Here is a 19050-nt window from a genome sequence, read left to right as displayed (position 1 = left end):
AAAAAAAATTCCGTTCACAAAATTCAGTGTCAAAAAAAGCTTGTGTAATAGACACAAATTAACCTCCATCCCCCAGTGGGAGTAACCATAGCAACCGCATAGCTTGTTTATGCCAGGGGCCGGCCCTGCTGCGAGAGCAAATAGTGTTAGGTGTGTGTTCTAGTGCCGTTTGAAAGTCACACAGCCCTAGGTGAAAGTCTGGAGGCCGCATTAGTCTGGCAGGAGATCAGAGTGGAATTAGAAAGCCTGCAACGCGTTAATCATGACGCCGCTAAATGTGAACGTGTGAAGGCAGCTTGGATGACACACCATTGACTTTGGCTCACCCCCTAAGACACGCTGACTTTGGCTCACCCCCTAAGACAACCTGGTGCGCCACTTCTGCTGTTTGCCACTAGAGGGTGCCAAAGGTGCAGAAAAAGGTCAGACTCAAGACCATGATGGAGGTTTATTTCTCTTTCTCTGTTTTCTGGCATTAAGGGAACGACGTTCTGACGTGGCCCAAAACAAAACAACAACAACAACAAAGAGTGCCGACCTGATACAACTAGTAGCCCAATACTAGTTGGTCCCGATAAATAGATGTGTAGCGTTTCAGTCCGTCTGAATGTAGCAACATGTGACACGTTACAGAACTTTCTTCAGCTCGTCGTACAGCACCAGCACGAAGGCCCCGCCCATGCCTCGCAGCACGTTAGACCACGCCCCCTTGAAGAAAGCCTTGGAGCCCTCGTCGCGGGTGATCTTCCTCCAGCAGTCCAGGGTGCCACTGTACATGATGTCGGCTAGGAGGAGGAGGAGGAGGAGGAGAAGCCCGCGTTAGAAGCCACCTTGGCAGAGGGTACTTTCACACACTTCCTTCTAGACTTTCCAGCCAGACAACAGCAGTACCATGCTTAGTTACCAACACATAGTTAGTGACTATCAATGACAAAGACAACAGCAGTACCATGCTTAGTTACCAACACATAGTTAGTGACTATCAATGACAAAGACAACAGCAGTACCATGCTTAGTTACCAACACATAGTTAGTGACTATCAATGACAAAGACAACAGCAGTACCATGCTTAGTTACCAACACATAGTTAGTGACTATCAATGACAAAGACAACAGCAGTACCATGCTTAGTTACCAACACATAGTTAGTGACTATTAAAGGGGAACATTATCACCAGACCTATGTAAGCGTCAATATATACCTTGATGTTGCAGAAAAAAGACCATATATTTTTTTTAACCGATTTTCGAACTCTAAATGGGTGAATTTTGGCGAATTAAACGCCTTTCTATTATTCGCTCTCGGAGCGATGACGTCACGTTGTGACGTCACATCAGGAAGCAATCCGCCATTTTCTCACTTTCGTCGGTGTGTTGTCGGAGGGTGTAACAACACGAACAGGGACGGATTCAAGTTGCACCAGTGGCCCAAAGATGCGAAAGTGGCAAGAAATTGGACGAAATTTGTTAAAAATACGAGGGTGTGGGGAAAGCCGACGAAATGGTCAGTCGTTTGTTCCGCACACTTTACCGACGAAAGCTATGCTATGACAGAGATGGCAAGAATGTGTGGATATCCTGCGACACTCAAAGCAGATGCATTTCCAACGATAAATACCCTAGCTTCCCTGGCCTGCTGACATCAACTCCAAAACTGGACCGATCAGCTTTCAGGAAAAGAGAGCGGATGAGGGTATGTCTACAGAATATATTAATTGATGAAAACTTTATTCATTACTCGCGGTTTTACATAAATTATTATACATAAACTGTGTTTACCAATAATTTAGCTTAAAAACATTAATTTTTTTCAATCATTCGAGTACATTCGGGTAGTCTTGTGTAATGCAGTATTTTGTGTCTATTTAGGTATGGTTAACCTGAGTGCTGAAATCGTGGAAAAATATATGTTCTTAGCGCGCCTGAAATGGGCTGTCTGCACTCTCAAAGTGCATGTTGTTGCCAAATGTATTTCATATGCTGTAAACCTAGTTCATAGTTGTTAGTTTCCTTTAATGTCAAACAAACACATACCAATCGTTGGTTAGAAGGCGATCGCCGAATTCGTCCTCGCTTTCTCCCGTGTCGCTGACTGTCGTGTCGTTTTCGTCGGTTTTGCTTGCATACGGTTCAAACCGATATGGCTCAATAGCTTCAGTTTCTTCTTCAATTTCGTTTTCGCTACCTGCCTCCACACTACAACCATCCGTTTCAATACATGCGTAATCTGTTGAATCGCTTAAGCCGCTGAAATCCGAGTCTGAATCCGAGCTAATGTCGCTATAGCTTGCTGTTCTATCCGCCATGTTTGTTTGTATTGGCTTCACTATGTGACGTCACAGGAAAATGGACGGGTGTATATAACAATGGTTAAAATCAGGCACTTTGAAGCTTTTTTAGGGATATTGCGCGAGGGGTAACATTTTGAAAAAAACTTCGAAAAATAAAATAAGCCACTGGGAACTGATTTTTAATGGTTTTAACCCTTCTGAAATTGTGATAATGTTCCCCTTTAATGACAAAGACAACAGCAGTACCATGCTTAGTTACCAACACATAGTTAGTGACTATCAATGACAAAGACAACAGCAGTACCATGCTTAGTTACCAACACATAGTTAGTGACTATCAATGACAAAGACAATAGCAGTACCATGCTTAGTTACCAACACATAGTTAGTGACTATCAATGACAAAGTTTGGTATCTTGATCTACGAACCAGCGCCCGATTAAAAACACACTTTGGTGTGCCAACGTTTCAGCCACCTTCTGGTGCCATTTTTGTGCCCGGCAGCACATCTATTGTGGGCAGGCTGATGGATCTCCGCTCTCCTCACAGTTAGCTACTTTGTCTGCTTTTTAACGTTTTTTTTGTTTTTTAGCATTTATACTAAATGTTGCTAGCTCAATATGTGTCCAAAGAAACCGACCCAGCAGGCACCAGACATTGAAACAACGTTGAGAACTAGTTAAATTAGGTCCATAACGTTGAAACAACATGCTTTTTGACGACGTTTAATCAATTTTGGGTTCTGACGTTGATTTAACATTGAAATATGGTCATTTCCCAACTAATATTCTACAACACAAATACAACATACTTGCTGACGTTTAATCAATGTCAGGTTCTAATGTTGATTTGACCATTGAAATTTGGTCATTTCCCAACCAACATTCTACAACACAAATACAACGTTGAAACAACATGCTCTTTGACGACGTTTAATCAATGTTGGGCTATGACGATTTGACCATTGAAATTTGGTCATTTCCCAACCAATATTCTACCACACAAATACAACATACTTGCTGATGTTTAATCAATGTCAGGTTCTGATGTTGATTTGACCGTTGAAATTCAGCCATTTACCAACAAAAATACAACGTTGAAACAACATACTTTTTGACAACGTTTAATCAATGTCAGGTTGTGACGTTGATTTGACCATTGAAATTTGGTCATTTCCCAACCAATATTCTACCACACAAATACAACATACTTGCTGATGTTTAATCAACGTCAGGTTCTGATGTTGATTTGACTGTTGAAATTTGGTCATTTCTCAACCAATATTCTACCACACAAACAACGTTGAAACAACATGCTTTTTGACGACGTTTAATCAATGTTGGGTTCTGACGATTTGACCATTGAAATTTGGTCATTTCTCGACCAATATTCTACAACACAAATACAACGTTGAATCCACATGTTTTTTTGACAATGTTTAATCAATGTCGGGTTCTGATGTTGATTTGATCATTGAATTTTGGTAATTTCCCAACTAATATTCTACCACACAAATACAACATACTTGCTGATGTTTAATCAATTTTGGGTTCTGACGATTTGACCATTGAAATTTGGTCATTTCCCAACCAATATTCTACCACACAAATACAACATACTTGCTGATGTTTAATCAACGTCAGGTTCTGATGTTGATTTGACCGTTGAAATTTGGTCATTTCTCAACCAATATTCTACCACACAAACAACGTTGAAACAACATGCTTTTTGACGACGTTTAATCAATGTTGGGTTCTGACGATTTGACCATTGAAATTTGGTCATTTCTCGACCAATATTCTACAACACAAATACAACGTTGAATCCACATGTTTTTTTGACAATGTTTAATCAATGTCGGGTTCTGATGTTGATTTGATCATTGAATTTTGGTCATTTCCCAACTAATATTCTACCACACAAATACAACATACTTGCTGATGTTTAATCAATTTTGGGTTCTGACGATTTGACCATTGCAATTTAGTCATTTCTCAACCAATATTCTACCACATAAACAACGTTGAAACAACATGCTTTGGATGACGTTTAATCAATGTCAGGTTGTGACGTTGATTTGACCGTTGAAATTCGGCCATTTACCAACAAAAATACAATGTTGAAACAACATACTTTTTGACAACGTTTAATCAATGCCAGGTTCTGACGTTGATTTGACCATTGAAATTTGGTCATTTCCCAACCAATATTCTACAACACAAATACAATGTTGAAACAACATACTTTTTGACGACATTTAATACATTTTGGGTTCTGACGATTTGACCATTGAAATTTGGTCATTTCCCAACTAATATTCTACCAGACAAATACAACATACTTGCTGATATTTAATCAAAGTCAGGTTCTGATGTTGATTTGACCATTGAATTTAGCTCATTTACCAACCAATATTCTACCACACAAACAACGTTGAAACAACATGCTTTTTGACAACGTTTAATCAATTTTGGGTTCTGACGATTTGGTCATTTCCCAACTAATATTCTACCACACACATACAACATACTTGATGTTTAATCATTGTCAGGTTTTGATGTCAATTTGACCATTGAAATTTGGTCATTTCTCAACCAATATTCTACCACACAAACAACGTTGAAACAACATGCTTTGGATGACGTTTAATCAATGTCAGGTTGTGATATTGATTTGACCGTTAAATTTTGGTTGTTTCCCAACCAATATTCTACAACACAAACTACAACGTTGAAACAACATGCTCTTTGACAACGTTTAATCAATGTCAGGTTGTGACGTTGATTTGACCAATGAAATTTGGTCATTTCCCAACCAATATTCTACAACACAAATACAATGTTGAAACAACATACTTTTTGACGACATTTAATAAATTTTGCGTTCTAACATTCATTTTATATATATATATATATATATATATATATATATATATATATATATATATTCCTTGCGCACTAATTGACTGAAAAAGCGCGTGACGATGTCATGTTATGGATGGGAAAATGCATTTTTAGACAATATGATTTGCCTGAGTGGCTAGGCGACACCGAGAGTAACAAGCGGCAGAAAATGGATTAGAAAGGACAGATTTAAAAAAATAACAATTAAAAAATAAATAAATAAATATATCCGGCCCGCGGGCTGTATTTTGGGGACCCCTGCACTAAAGCGTCCTATTTGTGATGTCTGTAGGAGTGTTTTCATGCATATTTGTTACGTGCTATTGTAATGTAATGAAGCTAGCGTCATTAGCATTAGCCAATATGCTTACACGTTTACAAGTGTTTTTGTTAGCATTATTAACTTGCAACGGCATTTTTTTTGTGTTGTTTCAGGTTCAAAAATCCCTCAGTAAATTCACCAAAACGTCACCGTGGAGTTATTGAATCTGTTTAGTTGATTGGAGAGCTAGCCCATGACAATGACTTGTGTTTTGTTTGATCAGCCGTTGTGAAAAAAAAATGTTTTCCTAAAATTTTGTGGAAATAGCTTATAAAAATAGTGTCTGGGATCGGCGTATGTGATCAGCAATAAAATGTATTAATCGGTAAATTAATGTCGATCACGTACTTTTTCATAAAATACCGATCGGTGGCCAATCACATCATTAATTATTATGTTTACTTGAGTTACTTGCTATTAAACATTTGCAGTTTTATAATCTATTGTCGAAGTATCGGCTTAAACCTCAAAATCGTATCGGATCCAAGGCTAAAACATCGGAGCCGGAGGCCAGAAACTTTGACGAGGTCATCGCTCCTATGTACAGATGAGACAAAATGGGCGATTACCTCCTTTGCGTCCAGACTGCATCATCATACGACGACGGACGGTGTCGAAGGGGTAGGACACCAGGCCGGCCACGGCGGTCACAGACTGAGCGATCATCCAGCTGACGAAAATGTGCGTGTTCTTGGGGTCGGGAAGCATGCCTGCCAAGGAAAGACAACGGTCAGAAGGTGTGGAGAAGAAGCGGGAAGGAGCCCGGACCACGTCTCACCCTTGGCGGTGTCGTAGACGCCAAAGTAGGCGGCCCTGTAGATGATAATGCCCTGCACTGAGACGCTGAAGCCCTGGTACAGACCCTTGATGCCGTCCGACTTGGAGATTTTCACCAAGCAGTCCCCCAGACCTTTGAACTCGCGCCCGCCTCCGGATTTGCCCACATCGGCGGCCAGACGCGTCCTGGCGAAGTCCAGGGGGTAGACGAAGCACAGCGACGTGGCGCCCGCCGCCCCGCCGGAGGCCAGGTTTCCGGCGAAGTACCTCCAGAACTGCTTGCGCTTGTCCACGCCGTCCAGGAAGATCTTCTTGTATTTGTCCTTGAAGGCGAAGTTGAGGGCCTGAGTGGGGAAGTAGCGGATGACGTTGGCCAGGTTGCCTCTCCAGAAGGCCAGGAAGCCTTGCTCCTTGGGGATGCGGACCACGCAGTCGATGATGCCCTTGTACTGCTTGTCCACCGAGATCTGCTTGCTGGCGTGTTGGACCTGAGGACACAGCAGAGTGAGCGTCAGACTGCGTCAAGACTCTGCACGGTGCGGCCTCTGTGAGACTTCATCCATCACTACAACGCGCCACGGACTTTGACCCTCTGAGGACCAGATCCTGACCATGGGTGACATCAGGGACTTTAGTTCAACTCACGTTTTTGCAGCAGATCCCCCATATAGAGGATCTTTGACTATAGCATGTTTTGCACTAGTTCCTTGAACACAACGATAGGGTTAGGGTTAGGGTCATACAAAGTAATGACCAACAATAAAATACAGTAGCCTAGGTAGGCCTAAGTAGTCATTAAAAACAAGACAGGACATTTATTTAATATATTTGGACACTGTAACATTACACACAGTTTGAACAGTAACACTGTTTGAATATAGGAACGTAAAACACTGTACTTTCATCAAGTGATTCTTTGGCGTACCACTAGATGGAGCCAGAGAATCACTGTTATAGAGGATCTTTGGCCCAATTTTTTTTTAAATCAGTCCATAATAGTACTGTAATTTAGAAGGTCTTTGAACAGAGTTTTTGCAACACTTCTTTAAGAACAGCAGTTCCTCCCGTCATGTAAAGGATCTTTGTGTAGCATTTTAAGTTTGGTACTTAGAAACAGCGGAGCACTCCAGTCACATAGGAGATCTTTGACTGGCGTTTTCGCAACACGTCTTTAAAAACAGCAGTCCCTCTTGTCATTTAGAGGATCTTTGACTTTAGCATGTTTTGCACTAGTTCCTTGAACACAACGCATGGCTCCTGTCATATCAAGTAATGGTTCTCAAACTACCAGCTTAATGACCAACATTAAAATACAGTAGTCATTAAAAACAAGACAGGACGTTTATTTAATATATTTGGACCCTAACATTACACACAGTTTGAACAGTAACACTGTGTTTGAATATAGGAACATAAAACACTGTACTTTCATCAAGTGATTCTTTGGCGTAACACTAGATGGAGCCTGTGTACCACAGTTTGAGAATCACTGTTATAGAGGATCTTTGACTAAAGTTATTTTGAAGTCTGTCCATAATAATACTGTCATTTAGAAGGTCTTTGAACAGAGTTTTTGCAACACTCCTTTAAGAACAGCAGTCACTCTCGTCATTTAGAGGATCTTTGTGTAGCATTTTAAGTTTGGTCCTTAGAAACAGCGGAGCACTCCAGTCATATAGGAGATCTTTGACTAGCGTTTTCGCAACACGTCTTTAAAAACAGCAGTCCCTCTTGTCATTTAGAGGATCTTTGACTTTAGCATGTTTTGCACTAGTTCCTTGAACACAACACATGGCTCCTGTCATACAAAGTAATGGTTCTCAAACTACCAGCTTAATGACCAACATTAAAATACAGTAGTCTAGTAGGCCTAAGTAGTCATTAAAAACAAGGCAGGACATTTATTGAATATATTTGGACACTGTAACATTACACACAATTTGAACAGTAACACTGTTTGAAAATAGGAACATAAAACACTGTACTTTCATCAAGGGATTCTTTGGCGTACCACTAGATGGAGCCTGTGTACCACAGTTTGAGAATCACTGTTATAGAGGATCTTTGACTAAAGTTATTTTGAAGTCTGTCCATAATAATACTGTCATTTAGAAGGTCTTTGAACAGAGTTTTTGCAACACTTCTTTAAGAACAGCAGTCACTCTCGTCATTTAGAGGATCTGTGTGTAGCATTTTAAGTTTGGCCCTTAGAAACAGCGGAGCACTCCAGTCATATAGGAGATCTTTGACTAGCGTTTTCGCAACACGTCTTTAAAAACAGCAGTCCCTCTTGTCATTTAGAGGATCTTTGACTTTAGCATGTTTTGCACTAGTTCCTTGAACACAACGCATGGCTCCTGTCATACAAAGTAATGGTTCTCAAACTACCAGCTTAATGACCAACATTAAAATACAGTAGCCTAGGTAGGCCTAAGTAGTCATTAAAAACAAGACAGGACGTTTATTTAATATGTTTGGCCACTGTAACATTACACACAATTTGAACAGTAACACTGTGTTTGAAAATAGGAACATAAAACACTGTACTTTCACAAAGTGATTCTTTGGCGTACCACTAGATGGAGCCTCTGTACCACAGTTTGAGAATCACTGTTAATGAGGATCTTTGACTAAAGCTGTTTTTATGTCTGTCCAGCATGTTTTGCACTAGTTCCTTGAACACAACGCATGGCTCCTGTCATATAAAGTAATAGTTCTCAAACTACCAGCTTAATGACAACATTAAAATACAGTAGCCTAGGTAGGCCTAAGTAGACGCTGCTACTGCTTTTTCTTTAATGGCGGGGCACTCAATGTTAAAGGTGCATTACTGCCACCTACTGTATTGGAGTGTGAAACGGTTGGCTTCCTTCTCCCTCCCACATACATACATACATACATACATACATACATGTATACATAAATTCTATTCCATAAACCCGTCTCTTGTAGAAACTTCTAGCGCTGAAACAATTCCTCGAGTAACTAAAGTAATTTGATTACAAAATACACTATATTGCCAAAAGAATTTGGCCACCCATCCAAATGATGACAATCAGGTGTCCTAATCACTTGGCCCGGTGTATAAAATCAAGCACATAGGCATGGAGACTATTTCTACAAACATTTGTGAAAGAATGGGATGCCACCTGTGCAACAAATCCAGTTGTGAAATTTCCTCGCTCCTAAATATTCCTAAGTCAACTTTATTATAAGAAAAGTGAAGAGTTTGGGGAACAACAGCAAGTCAGCCACCAAGTGGTAGGCCACGTAAACTGACAGAGGGGTCAGCATAGTGCAAAGACTTTCTGCATAGTCAGTTGCTACAGAGCTCCAAACTTCATGTGACCTTCCAATTAGCCCACGTACAGTACGCAGAGAGCTTCATGGAATGGGTTTCCATGGCCGTGCAGCTGCATCTAAGCCATACATCACCAAGTCCAATGCAAAGCGTGGGATGCAGTGGTGTAAAGCATGTTGCCACTGGACTCTAGAGCAGTGGAGACGCCTTCTCTGGACTGATGAATCACGCTTTTCCATCTGGCAATCTGATGGACCAGTCTGGGTTTGGAGGTTGCCAGGAGAACGCTACATTTCAGACTGCATTGTGGAGGAGGAATTATGGTGTGGGGTTGTTTTTCAAGAGTTGGGCTTGGCCCCTTAGTTCCAGTGAAAGGAACTTTGAATGCTCCAGGATACCAAAACATTTTGGACAATTCCATGGGATGGCACTTCAAGTTCATATGTGAGTAAAGGCAGGTGGCCAAATACTTTTGGCAATATAGTGTATATTCGAGGAATCTTTGCTGCCTCGAGGCGTCGTCAAGTTTTTTTGTACGGCATTTTGCCTCGTCTCGTAAACAGTAGTCAAAGCTCACGTTTCGCACGGACTGTTTAGGTGTTGCACAGCGTGTTTACGTCACAGATCATACGCCCTCTGCACTGCACAACGCCGCTCTTTTAAATACGCTTGAGTTTAGAAAACTTTTTCGCAGACATAACTCTCAACGGCAGGCCCGCAGAAAGCAGTGGACAAGAGCCATAGCAAATCGAGGGAATTTAGAAGCCACAAAAGTTGTCTAAAGTGTGGGAACACTTCACACTAAAATGGAAGGAAAACGCAGTCGTATGCAAACATTGCAAAGTGGAGCTGGCATACCACAATAGCACAAGTTCGATGCTGTAGCAAAAAAAAGTTTTCGAATAAAATACATTTTCTGCCATTTTTGGGTTTTGTCGGGACTCCTGATGAAGTTTTGAGACATCTACTTCATCTGAAGAACCAGTATTAGGCAGTTGAAGCATGACAGTTTTTTACATTTTTGTGTAAGAGTCCCCCCTAACGACATTTTAGCGAAAAAAAGTTTTCAAAAAAAATAAATGTTCTTCCATTTTCGCTTTTTGTCGGGACTCCTAAAGAAGTTTTGAGACATCTCCAACATATAAAGGACCAGTATTGGGCAGTTGAAGCATGACAGTTTTTTACATTTTTGGGTAAGGGTCCCCCCTTGCGACATTTTAGCAAAAAAAAAAGTTTTCGAAAAAAATAAATTTTCTGACATTTTATGGTTTTGTCAGGACTCCTGATAAAGTTTGGAGACATCTCCAACATGTAAAGGACCAGTATTGGGCAATTAAAGCAAAACAGTTTTTTTTAATTCTTGTGTAAGGGTCCCTACCCCATTACGACATTTTAGCGGAAAAAAGTTTTCGGAAAAAATACATTTTCTGCCATTTTCGGGTTTTATTGGGACTCCTGATGAAGTTTTGAGACATCTCCAACATGTAAAGGACCAGTATTGGGCAGTTAAAGCGAGACAGTTTCTTTCATTTTTGTGTAAGTGTCCCCCCTTACGACATTTTAGCGAAAAAAAGTTTTCAAAAAAAATACATTTTCTGCCATTTTTGGGTTTTGTCGGGACTCCTGGTGACGTTTTGTGACATCTCCTACATGTAAAGGACCAGTATTGGGCAGTTGAAGCAAAACAGTTTTTGAATTTTTTGTGTAAAGGTCCCCCTTTACAACATTTTAGCAAAAAAAAGTTTTCGAAAAAAATTAATTTTCTGCCATTTTTGGTTTTGTTGGGACTCCTGATGAAGTTTTGAGACATCTCCAACATGTAAAGGACCAGTATTGGGCAATTAAAGCAAAACCGTTTTTGAAATTTTTGTGTAAGGGTCCCCCCCTTACAACATTTTAGCAAACAAAATGTGTTAAAAAATATGCATTTTCTGCCATGTTTAGGTTTTTTCGGGACTCCTGATGAAGTTTTGAGACATTTCCTACATGTAAAGGACCAGTATTGGGCAGTTGAAGAAAAACATTTTTTTGTGTGTGTATGGGTCCCCCCTTACGACATTTTAGCAAAAAAGAGTTTTCGAAAAAAATAAATTTTCTTCCATTTTCGCTTTTTGTCGGGACTCCTAAAGAAGTTTTGAGACATCTCCAACATATAAAAGGACCAGTATTGGGCAGTTGAAGCAAGACAGTTTCTCTAATTTTTGTGTAAGTGTCCCCCCTTACAACATTTTAGCGAAAAAAAGTTTTCAAAAAAAATACATTTTCTGCCATTTTTGGGTTTTGTCGGGACTCCTGGTGACGTTTTGTGACATCTCCTACATGTAAAGGACCAGTATTGGGCAGTTGAAGCAAAACAGTTTTTGAATTTTTTGTGTAAAGGTCCCCCTTTACAACATTTTAGCAAAAAAAAGTTTTCGAAAAAAATTAATTTTCTGCCATTTTTGGTTTTGTTGGGACTCCTGATGAAGTTTTGAGACATCTCCAACATGTAAAGGACCAGTATTGGGCAATTAAAGCAAAACCGTTTTTGAAATTTTTGTGTAAGGGTCCCCCCCTTACAACATTTTAGCAAACAAAATGTGTTAAAAAATATGCATTTTCTGCCATGTTTAGGTTTTTTCGGGACTCCTGATGAAGTTTTGAGACATTTCCTACATGTAAAGGACCAGTATTGGGCAGTTGAAGAAAAACATTTTTTTGTGTGTGTATGGGTCCCCCCTTACGACATTTTAGCAAAAAAGAGTTTTCGAAAAAAATAAATTTTCTTCCATTTTCGCTTTTTGTCGGGACTCCTAAAGAAGTTTTGAGACATCTCCAACATATAAAAGGACCAGCATTGGGCAGTTGAAGCAAGACAGTTTCTCTAATTTTTGTGTAAGTGTCCCCCCTTACAACATTTTAGCGAAAAAAAGTTTTCAAAAAAAATACATTTTCTGCCATTTTTGGGTTTTGTCGGGACTCCTGGTGACGTTTTGTGACATCTCCTACATGTAAAGGACCAGTATTGGGCAGCACACCACCAGCAGACATCATTAAAAAACGAAACTCAGTTGACAGTAAAAAGTCGTCGTCACAATTGTTGGGTATGACTTTAAAGCATAACCAAGCATTCATCAATATAGCTCTTATCTCAAAGTAGGTGTAATGTCACATCACACCCTGACTTATTTGGAATTTTTTGCTGTTTTCCTGTGTGTAGTGTTTTAGTTCTTGTTTTGCACTCCTATTTTAATGGCTTTTTCTCTTTTTTGGTATTTTCCTATAGCAGTTTCGTGTCTTCCTTTGAGCGATGTTTCCCGATGATTTTAGTGGTTTTTATCCTTCTTTGTGGGGACATTGTTGATTGTCATGTCATGTTCGGGTGTACTTTGTGGACGCCGTCTTTGCTCCACAGTAAGTCTTTGCTGTCGTCCAGCATTCAGTTTTTGTTTACTTTGTAGCCAGTTCAGTTTTAGTTTAGTTCTGCATAGCCTTCCCTAAGCTTCAATGCCTTTTCTTAGGGGCACTCACCTTTTGTTTATTTTTGGTTTAAGCATTAGACACCTTTTTACCTGCACCCTGCCTCCCGCTGTTTCCGACATCTACAAAGCAATTAGCTACCTGCTGCCACCTACTGGTATGGAAGAATATTACACGGTTACTCTGCCGAACTCTAGACAGCACTGACACTCAACAACAACACATCATTTGCAGACTAGAATTACTGGTTTGCAAAAAATATTTTTAACCCAAATAGGTGAAATTAGATAATCTCCCACGGCACACCAGACTGTATCTCACGGCCGCGGCACAGTGGTTGAAAAACACTGATGTAAAGGACCAGTTTTGGGCAGTTGAAGAAAGACAGTTTTGTTTGTGTGTATGGGTCCCTCCCCCCTTACGACATTTTATCGAAAAAGAGTTTTCGAAAAAAAAAAAATTTCTGCCATTTTCGGGTTTTGTCGGGACTCCTGATGAAGTTTTGAGACATTTCCTACATCTAAAAAGGACCAGTATTGTGCTGCTGAAGAAAGACAGTTTTTTTTATTTTTGTGTAAGGGTCCCCCCTTACAACATTTTAGCGAAAAAAAGTTTTCAGAAAAAATACATTTTCTGCCATTTTTGGGTTTTGTCGGGACTCCTGATGAAGTTTTGAGACATCTCCAACATGTAAAGAACCAGTATTGGGCAGCACCAGTCGAGGAAGCTCCAAAGGCGACGTAAGTCATCTATTATCAAATGTAAAATACATGTTATTCATCATGCTAACCAGGATGTGTTCTCTCACTCCCGCCAAGTCATCAAATGCTGCCAAAAGATGTTGAAAACTAACAACGCTATCCGAGCTGTCGTGTTCAATTAGCCTTTCACAAGCAACCACGCGAAAGTAGTCGTGCAAAGTTATTCGGGTTATTCAAGTCATGCAGCCACATGCTGCTAGTCTCTGTAGAATGTAAGAGTTCCAAGTCCTTGTTCACAGTGGTAGCACTTGTGTGCCAAGTTCCTGCCAGCCATATTGGTTCCGAATATGAAGTTGCACATTTCAAATGCAGTAGTGGTTAGAGTGTATGCCCTGTGAGTTCAAAGCCCGTCCGAGTCATACCAAAGACTATAAAAATGGGACCCATTACCTCCCTGCTTGACACTCAGCATGAAGGGTTGGAATTGGGGGTTAAATCACCAAAAATGATTCCCGAGCGCGGCCACCGCCGCTGCTCACTGCTCCCCTCACCTCCCAGGGGGTGATCATGGGTGATGGGTCAAATGCAGAGAATAATTTCGCCACACCTCGTGTGTGTGTGTGACAATCATTGGTACATAAAGGCACTACCTAATCCACTTTTTATGTTTGATATAATGAAAACTGTTCTTATTGTTTTATTTTTGATACTAAGAATATATTTTTATGTTAACTTTCTCAGGGAATACTAATTTTGAACTAATTGTATATATTTGTGTTTTCATCTCAGACATGTTATGATGGCAAAATGAACATTCATTACTATTTTGTATGCAATGAATGCGATGAACTGTATTGCATTCTTAAAATTTAAAATTTATATTGTGTATGTATTGTTGGCAGGTTGAGAACAGCTCAGCGGATTTGCGTGGAGAAACCGACTTTTAAACGGCACTGTGTAATAATCATCAAAAACGCAGGAGAGACAAGAACTTTGCTTATGCGGTCACATCACACAGCACATAGGGCTGTGAGCGCACCTGTTTTTATTAGCACACATAAAATTGGCACAATGAACCACGGGGGCATTTCAGCTGTGTGTGTCAGCCTTCAATAAAGAAAACAGCTGTGTGTGTCAGCCTTCAATAAAGAAAACAGGCATATAGTAAATAAAATACAATTAGGCCAAACACAATAATTGAGGGCACATCTTAACATGTATAATTAAACCTTAATTATGCAAAAATATGATTTATTTGATTATTCGATTAATCGATCGGGATATTCAATAGAATACTCAATTACTAAAATATTCGATAGCTGCAGCTCTAGAAACTTCACTAAAATGCTTACCCCTTTGAGAGTAACCTCCGTCTGTCCATGTCTTCTAGCTTCCTCTCTTCGTTTTCTCCTTTCTCTACTATATTTCCCACGATGACTGATTGCATGTTCCACTGACTCTATTTCATTGCACCTGTCACATCATTCTGTTGGGTGCTTGTTGATAAGGTGCAATGTCTTATTCAGTCTGGTGTGTTCTAATCTAATCTAACACGTGATAGGATTCCTTCCTCTGCTGTGCTCCCCCTTACAGTTCTGCCCACTTCTGTGTTCTGTAACGCATACGTATTAAGGATCTTGTTTATTTTTAAGTCTTTGACTAACATTTTGTCTTTAGGTCCTTCAAAAAACAGCAAAGCATTCCTGTCATAGAGAAAATCTTGGATTAGCGTTTTAGAAGTAGGTCTTTAAAAAGCAGTAGAGTGCTTCTGTCATTTATTAAACTGTGGTATGTGGGCGCCATCTAGTGGTATGCCAAAGAATCACTAAATTAAATATTGTTTGTGCAATTAATTGTATTTGATTCATTATTTGAAGGTGCTGTTTGCAAAGCAAAAAATATTACTAGAGCACTACCTGCTAGCTTATGTTACCATTAGTGGTTTCACTCAACACATTTGACAATTTTCTACATTTTTCATAATTACAAAGTTTTTTTAATACAAAGGTCTACTACACTACTGTATTTTAATGTTGTCATTACGGTGGTACTTAATGAATACTTAGGTCTACTACACTACTGTATTTTAATGTTGTCATTATGGTGGTACTTAATGAATACTTAGGCCTACTGCACTACTATATTTTAATGTTGTCATTATGGTGGTACTTAATAAATACTTAGGTCTACCACATTACTGTATTTTAATGTTATTATAGTGGTACTTAATGAATACTTAGGTCTACTACACTACTGTATTTTAATGTTACTATGGTGGTACTTAATGAATACTTCGATCTACTACATTACTGTATTTTAATGTTATAGTGGTACTTAATGAATACTTAGGTCTACTACATTACTGTATTTTAATGTTATTATGGTGGTACTTAGTGAATACTTAGGTCTACTACACTACTGTTTTTTAATGTTATTATAGTAATTATGGTGGTAATTAATGAATACTAAGGTCTACTACACTACTGTATTTTGATGTTGTCATTATGCTGGTACTTAATGAATACTTAGGCCTACTACACTACTGTATTTTAATGTCAGTGATTACGGTGGTACTTAATGAATACTTAGGTCTACTACACTACTGGATTTAATGTTGTCATTACGGTGGTAATTAATGAATACTTAGGTCTACTACACTACTATATTTTAATGTTAGTGATTATGGTGGTACTTAATGAATACTTAGATCTACTACACTACTGTATTTAATGTTGTCATTATGGTGGTACTTATTGAATACTTAGGTCTACTACACTACTGTATTTAATGTTGTCATTATGGTGGTACTTAATGAACACTTAGGCCTACTACACTACTGTATTTTAATGTCAGTGATTATGGTGGTACTTAATGAATACTTAGGTCTACTACACTACTGGATTTAATGTTGTCATTATGGTGGTACTTAACGAATACTTGGGCCTACTACACTACTATATTTTAATGTTGTCATTATGGTGGTACTTAATGAATACTTAGGTCTACTACACTACTGTATTTTAATGTTGTCATTATGGTGGTACTTAATGAATACTTAGATCTACTACACTACTGTATTTTAATGTTGTCATTATGGTGGTACTTGATGAATACTTAGGTCTACTACACTACTGTATTTTAATGTTGTCATTATGGTGGTACTTGATGAATACTTAGGTCTACTACACTACTGTATTTTAATGTTGTCATTATGGTGGTACTTAATGAATACTTAGGTATACTACACTACTGTGGTCATTATGGTGGTACTTAATGAATACTTAGGTATACTACACTACTGTGGTCATTATGGTGGTACTTAATGAATACTTAGATCTACTACACTACTGTGGTCATCATGGTGGTACTTAATGAATACTTAGGTCTACTACATTATGTATTTTAATGTTATTATGGTGGTACTTAATGAATACTTAGGTCTACTACATTACCGTATTTAATGTTATTATGGTGGTACTTAATGAATACTTAGGTCTACTACACTACTGTATTTAATGTTATTATGGTGGTACTTAATGAATACTTAGGTCTACTACACTACTGTGGTCATGATGGTGGTACTTAATGAATACTTAGGTCTACTACACTACTGTGGTCATGATGGTGGTACTTAATGAATACTTAGGTCTACTACACTACTGTGGTCATCATGGTGGTACTTAATGAATACTTAGGTCTACTACATTATGTATTTTAATGTTATTATGATGGTACTTAATGAATACTTAGGTCTACTACACTACTGTGGTCATGATGGTGGTACTTAATGAATACTTAGGTCTACTACACTACTGTGGCCATGATGGTGGTACTTAATGAATACTTAGGTCGACTACACTACTGTATTTAATGTTATTATGCTGGTACTTAATGAATACTTAGGTCTACTACACTACTGTGGCCATGATGGTGGTACTTAATGAATACTTAGGTCTACTACACTACTGTGGCCATTATGGTGGTACTTGTAACGCCAAGCTCTTTCTGAGGTGGTACTTGGTGAACAAAGTAAGAGAATCACTAATAAAAATAGTGTTTCTTTAGTTTATGACTTCATAACTGTATCATCATTTGGTGAGGTAACAATGTTGCATTTACTTGACATCGCAGAACTATATTACACACAACTTAAGAATAAGTGACGTTGTGAAAATGAAGTTAAAATAACCGTGACGTAGTTAGTGAAAGTTAAAAGTCGACATATTTGGTGAGAGTATTACATAACAGGACTCCTGCGCTGCACCATTAGTTGAACTCTTGGCAGCTTTGAGCACAACAACATGACAACTAATTAATAATAATTAAGAAGTCAATGGAATTAAAAAAGGTGTTTTGACGCACCTGCAGCAGCAGCTTGACTCTCTCGATGGGGGCCACGGCTGTCTTGGAGATGGCCGCGGCGATACCGCCAGCCAGGAAGTCCTTGGCGAAAGAAATGGCTTGTTCATTCATCCTCCTGACGTCTTGGTTTCACAAATTAAAATAAAAAAAAACAAAAAGGGGCTCGGTCAGGATGGTTCGCCGCTCGGGTGGCAATGGCCGAGTCCGAGGAGGAGGAGAAGGGATTTAAGGCTGAGGGCAGGAACGCCAACTTCTGTTCTTCGTTTTCATTGGTGGAGCGTCTGGGCAAGTGGGCGGGGCTTACCTTCTTGCGCTTTGTATGAATCGGCTCAATAAAAGAGTCGTTAAACACCAATTCTATTATTCTATTGCCAAGTTATGTGCGGAATGAAGGACTATCGTACGAAACATGCATTGTGACTACTATGTTTCATGTTTCAAATCTCTCTCTTTGGTGTGTGTACTCAAGTAATTTAAGTTGCACCCTTCCTGGTTTAACAGATCACATTTTGATCTGGATTGCTAAACAATCACAAATGTTTTGTAAAAAACAAAACCAAAGCGTCTGGCTCCAATTATTCACTCCAAAGAGTCTGCTCGAATATTATTATATCAGTTTTTTCACCAAGTACCACCTCAGAAAACACTTGGCTCTCCAAGTACCACCATAATAACATTGAATACAGTAGTGTAGTAGACCTAAGTATTCATTAAGTACCACCATAATAACATTAAAATACAGTAGTGTAGTAGACCCAAGTATTCATTAAGTACCACCATAATAACATTAAATACAGTAGTGTAGTAGACCTAAGTATTCATTAAGTACCACCATAATGACAACATTAAAATACAGTAGTGTAGTAGACCTAAGTATTCATTAAGTACCATCATAATGACAACATTAAATACAGTAGTGTAGTAGACCTAAGT

General features: G+C 39.0%; 1 protein-coding gene across 1 annotated transcript; it reads right to left on the bottom strand.

The window, feature by feature from the left end:
- Nucleotides 1-429: 429 nt before the first annotated feature.
- On the bottom strand, nt 430-18322 carry slc25a5 (solute carrier family 25 member 5). The gene is made up of 4 exons (XM_061930238.2): nt 18118-18322; nt 6296-6782; nt 6087-6227; nt 430-785 (listed from the first exon to the last, which is right to left on the bottom strand). Exons 1-4 carry the CDS (start codon nt 18226-18228, stop codon nt 628-630), a joined length of 897 nt encoding a protein of 298 aa, XP_061786222.1. The 5' UTR covers nt 18229-18322; the 3' UTR covers nt 430-627.
- Between the last annotated feature and the right edge of the window lie 728 nt (nt 18323-19050).

This window comes from Nerophis lumbriciformis, linkage group LG36 (assembly GCF_033978685.3).
Source record: "Nerophis lumbriciformis linkage group LG36, RoL_Nlum_v2.1, whole genome shotgun sequence".
NCBI classification, from domain to species: Eukaryota; Metazoa; Chordata; class Actinopteri; order Syngnathiformes; family Syngnathidae; genus Nerophis; species Nerophis lumbriciformis.
This window is presented reverse-complemented; position numbering and strand designations above follow the sequence as displayed.

Coding starts and splice junctions, on each gene's coding strand:
- slc25a5 (XM_061930238.2), bottom strand. CDS start 18,228: ATGAATGAACAAGCCATTTCTTTCGCCAAGGACTTCCTGGCTGGCGGT. Junction 6,783..18,117: donor GAGTCAAGCTGCTGCTGCAG/GTGCGTCAAAAC, acceptor CTGTGTCCTCAG/GTCCAACACGCCAGCAAGCA. Junction 786..6,086: donor GCAGTCTGGACGCAAAGGAG/GTAATCGCCCAT, acceptor TCCTCCTCCTAG/CCGACATCATGTACAGTGGC.